The 5437-nt window shown below is 44.0% G+C and overlaps 1 protein-coding gene across 1 annotated transcript in view; it reads right to left on the reverse strand. All coding sequences in view use genetic code 11, as the record gives it.

Moving 5' to 3' along the window:
• Positions 1-4408: 4408 nt before the first annotated feature.
• Positions 4409-5437, reverse strand: part of EGR_09904 (hypothetical protein) — a gene marked incomplete at both ends in the record, with an annotated part of 4589 nt that continues 3560 nt past the window's right edge. The window contains 2 exons of the mRNA XM_024499153.1: positions 4409-4474; positions 5060-5214. Of these exons, the coding sequence (XP_024346437.1) occupies positions 4409-4474; positions 5060-5214 (221 nt within the window). The remainder of the gene's footprint in view (positions 4475-5059; positions 5215-5437) is intronic.

The raw sequence follows: 5437 nt of genomic DNA on the forward strand, positions 1-5437 counted from the left end.
AGATCCAGTGGAAGCATCAATGGGGATCTGTGGCGTTGCATTCACACACAGGCTTGCAATACTCAAATTCGTCACGTTCCAGTAACATAGTTTTACTGGTAAGATAGTGGGAGAGGCAGGCAATAATTTGTACGCAGGAACTGAAAGCATATATAAATAGGGATCAGCTTTTTTCTCGGTTTTTTCCATTACTCTCCCTAATATTTTCCCTTCTTGTTTGACCCCAGCATACTAATATGTATCAATTGACTGAACTGAATGCAGGTTGACCGAATGCGTCTGCTTTACAAACTGAGGTTACCAACTCACAGCCATTGTTATGGATGCCGCCGCTCCACTCACAACTTCTGCTCTGATGCCTGGAAAAGGCTAAGTGGTAGAGCCTGATCGCAAAGTAATGTCTTATCCAGAAGCACTTACTACAAAAATCCTTGATTTTGGGGTTATTCTCGCTTACTATGCTTCCAAACATGTGATCGTAGAGGCTTCCATGACAATCAAGTGTGGCACGGCATGCGGAGAGAGTGTGACAGTGGATTGTGATGGTGGCTAAACAAAGAGTCACCACCAAGTGATGTGATCAAACATCTCGCATTTGGTGGTGCATGCTGGTTACTTTGCAAGTAGGTGCATCAGGTGAGGTAAGGAGGGCTCTCTACCTGGCACTTGCCATTGGAAAAAGGAAGCACGCGTTGCCTACTACTGAGTAAAGTGAGTTCAGATTCACAGGTGAAAATCAACTGACCTTGGTGATGTGCAACCAGTATAACTGTTTAATGTCTCGGTATTTATAAGAGTGAGATCGTATCCTGCCGAGTTCCCAACAAATGTAAAATTAAGAAGTGGTGACAAGAGCAAGAGCTTCGACAACTGCGCATTTGTTTGCTGACACACATGAGGAAACAGGGCGATACGACTGACTGGCTGGCTGAATGGCTGACAGGATGACTGACAGCATCTCGTTGATACATTTGGCATATCAGTGGGGATTCGCGAAACTCTCATGTGCTACAGTGTTCAGATATCAATCACGTGAACCCAACCACTTTGTAAACTGCAGTGCCATCATCTACTGTGACTGCAGTTACTTCCACCACATTACTTACCCACCTTATCAACTGTGAGGGGAAATGTGGTACAAGGGAAGCTGTTAAACGAGTTCCAACTGCATGTCATACAGGAACACATGCCAACCATCCTCTCAGTTTACTGGCCCTTCATTCACCCACAAAATCTACAAGCAGAAGCACTACTCCAATGGGAGTGACAGCTAGCCGATGCACCCACAAACAGAGTTACAGTCGAACTGACGCCCTTGCATGCAATGGGAAATGACTATTGCATTCAATCGGGCATCATGTGAATGAGTGCTTAGTTGATCTGGTCTGATGGAATGTCCAAGTCATCCACCCAGACATTCTATTCACCTGATCCATCCACTGGCCACTCCACACTTCTGCGGCATGCAGTACTTCATTTCAAGAGACCTGTGCCTGCTTCGTGTCTGCGTTCGTGAGTGAGGTGGCCTGTGGTGAACGAAACTGCTCGTCGTGAATTGTTCACTTGCCGAAGACCAAACCGCGTTTGCTTTTATCATCCAGTTCTTTCATACATCTCCGTTACACTAGAATGTGTGGAAGAAGCACTTCTTCCTACTGGCATTTTAGCCCATCGCCCTGATTTCTAAGGACCAACGTGACGTGAGACTGTTTGCCGAATATGGTTATTGGAAGTTAAGTATAGGGTAAACAGCTAGAAAATAAAAGGGAGGCAGAAACGGATGTGACAAGGCTTTGGTTTGATTGCCAAATGCGCATCAAGTTTTAACAATGAAGCAGACTATTCCAGTGCCTGCTTTAGCTCATCTGCTACGTTTAGTTTATTTCTCTCGCATAACGAATCATGCAAATCTTTTTAAAACTCGGAAAGCACCTTTGCTGATTCTAAATAATACATATAAGACTATTATTTTTTGGAGTGCTTGTTTGACGGAAGTTGGACAATAGAGGAATTTTAGCGAGCACTGCACAAAATATCTTGTCGACACTCCGGTTCTGGTGTGCAAATACTGGACAGATGGTGGACAGCTAACTCAACTAGGCTACGAATAAATCAACTAGGGTTCTATTGTTTAGCTTGCCTTCACACTCGAGCATCATTTGTAACACTTCTTGTGATCACGCTTGCTCTTCAGGTGTTTTAGAACCACCTAAGTGACAAGGAGGACAATCGCGCATTGTTCTACAATAGGGGCTTCCCATTAGCCTCGTCAAGTTGCAGTCAACCAGTCTGCGCTCTAGGAAATTTATTCCTCAAATTCAGAAGCCATCAATGAAAGTAGTCGTTCTTCAAAAAAGTATAGACCCTTCGTTTTAGAAGTGTGGTTGGAGAAGAAACATCAAGGACGGTGGGGTTGTTGGACTCCACAAATGCTTAAAGTTGAATAGAGAAACCAGATTTTGTCCTCTTCCTGCACCTCCTAGGCGATCCATGCCATTTCAATTAGCACTGTTTGTGCAGTCTTCCAGTGTTCCTCCAAATGGGGTATTCGAACAAATAATTTAACAAGCTTAGAAGTTACATCTAACTACAAGGGACCTCTTAATAACACCAAGGTCAGATGCATTTTACAGGTTGCCTAAGTGAGTTTGGACAGAATGCACAATGGAAATGAGATAACCAACAAAAGCGTCTTGAAATATAGCATGGAAGGCCATCACCTCTACAGTTTGTCATTCTTTACCACGAAGATACAAGTCTGATGGAGACCGCACATTTGTTTCTAATCTGCATGCTTTCGTCTAATGTATTTGCACCCTTACAGGAGGTTAGGCAGTTGGGGTTTGGTTTTCGCCAGGTAAATAATTTGCATCGAGCAGTTTCGTCCACCACAGGCTTCCACACTCTTGAACATTGACACAAAGCAAGCCTAGGGCTGTTGAGACGAAGTAATGCCTGCCCCAGAAATGTGGAGTGGATAACGAGTGCGTCAGGTGAATTGAATGCTTAGATGGATGACTTGAACATTCCAACTCATTTGGCAGCTTCCCTTGTAATGCATTTTCCCTCTCAGCTAGTGAGGACAGTAAGTAATTTGGTGGAAATGGCTGCACTTACAGTAGATGTTGCCACTGCGGTTTACAAGGTGATTGCATTCCCATGATTATTTGAAAGCAGAACCATCTTGACAATCTGTCAGCCTCTATTATACAGTCAGTCATGCATTTAGTCATTCAGTCATCCGGTTAGCCATTCAGCCAGCCAGCCAGCCATATCCACCCTGTCCACTCATGTGTCTGCATACAAAGACGCATGTAATAAAGCCCTCGCTCTTGTGACTTGCTCAATTTTACATTTGTTGTGTACTCGACAGGATCCAATCTCACACTTTCAAGCACCCTGAAATGACGCAGTTCGTTCATTCCTCCTGTTAATTTGTTTACACATTCCAACCTTCATTTTTCGGTGCTAAGTGACAGGTACTTTGGTATTCAAATGACAGATGATAAGTAGAGAGCCTTCCTCCCATCACGTGGTGCATCTACTTGTGGCTTAACATCTAACTCTTAATTCGATATGTTTGATCACATCACTCGATGGCGACTGTTTGTTCAGCCGCCACCACAATCTGCTATCACACACTCTTCGCAGGCCAGTCACACATGATTGTCATGGAAGCCTCCACGAGCACGAGTGTGAAACCATGTGAAAGTGAGTTTATCTGCAGATTGAAAGGGTTTAATGGAAACTGTTTCTGAAGGAGTCGCTGTTCTGTGAAGTGGCTCTAGTACCACACCATTTCGGATACCAATGGAAAAGTTGTGGGTGAAGCTGCGGCATCCATAACAGTGGTAATGGGTTAGTAATCTTGGTTTTTATATCAGACACACTCGGTCAATGTGCATCCAGATCTATCAGCCAACATATGTTGCTGCGTTGGCATCTCGGTGCCCAGCAAGTGGAAATATACGAGAGCGAAACATGAAGTACAGCATCGTGAAGTGCAAAAATTTACTTATGGATTGTATGCCTAGCATTCAATAAATTTCTTTGCTGAAACAATTTGATCAGTAGAAGAAAGCATCCATGCACCGAAAGTGCGGTTACTGCCACCACTTGTAAGCACAATTTTTGAAAAGCGTTTGTGCTGGCGCATGTCTTTGGACTACCTGTCAAGGCGGAATGTTCCAGGCTAAAGTGGCTGGAACTGCACAGCGTTAAGCTCCAAGCCTTTTCCTGTGGCAGCATCATTCCAGACCTGTCTTGAATTGGTGCCTACTTGTTTGACAACGGACGCTAATGAGATGTTAACTAAATGAGTAATGAGATAGGGCTGACGGTGTGAGGCTAAGGGAGTGCTACGTAGACGTATGAGCTTACGAAATGTATAGCTAGATTTCCAAATCGCTCAAGACTTATTAATGCTCCATAATAAAGACAATTCAGTGGTTAATGGCTTTTTACGGGAAGGCATCTGTCGAGTGAGAACAACATAAAGTTGCTTTCTATCATTTCGAGCCTCCCCAGGGACTTGTTTATGGTACCTGCAGGTGTCATGGACAGCGGTATAATGGACGATTTACACTGGTCCACCTCTAGTGCCTTCTGCAGAGCACGAGATGTGAAGGTGACTTGAATGATCCTTCCATAGTGAAGTTCCACAGGTTCAATTACTTGTTGTGATGACTATGGTTTGACAAATTTCGGGTAAGCATACATTTAAGTTGCCAAATTCTCGACGTATGATTAATTGCAGGTTTGGGAAATCCGTCCACCATAGCACTGAGAGAACGCAATACACTCCTTCCATTTGACTATCTCGAAGACCAGTTACTTGGTCGTGTACTGTGTGCACGACAATAGAAGCTGCATTATTCTAACACAATTAATCTCTACCATCTTGGGCAAACTGTTGGTCAACCTTAGAAACACTTTCGTTGCCATGGATGCAAGCCTGTAATCCTACTTTATGCAGCACTTAGGATAGTCTCACAGCCTATGGTACAGGATATTTGAGTAGGGGTTTCGAGGTGCCCTTTTCCCCTACACTATCTCATACTTTCTTTTCATGATGCTTTTCCCAATTCAAGTGAGTCACTTGGTAGACGAAATCGTAGGTACTGATTTCACTTATATCATCAAAATTGGACAACTGATGTGGATACTGCCAAATAGGTAGTGCAGTTCTAGGCGGTGACGAATAACTTAGTTCCACTTAAACATGGGTACATTTATCAAGAAACATCTCGGGTTCATTATGTGTGCTCCACTAACTTTAGATGGAAGTGTAGATGCGAGCACGTGCTGCATTGGTGGCACCAGCAAGCAAACCTTATCCGAAAGGACAACTGTCTTGCCTCCTGTGGCTGAATACCAAAGCTTAACGCTGTAGAAGATGGGCCGCTGCTGCGAATGGCCAGTTGCCCCTACCTCGTGA

The sequence above is a fragment of the Echinococcus granulosus genome (genome assembly GCF_000524195.1).
Source record: "Echinococcus granulosus chromosome Unknown EG_S00174, whole genome shotgun sequence".
In the NCBI taxonomy this organism is placed as follows: Eukaryota; Metazoa; Platyhelminthes; class Cestoda; order Cyclophyllidea; family Taeniidae; genus Echinococcus; species Echinococcus granulosus.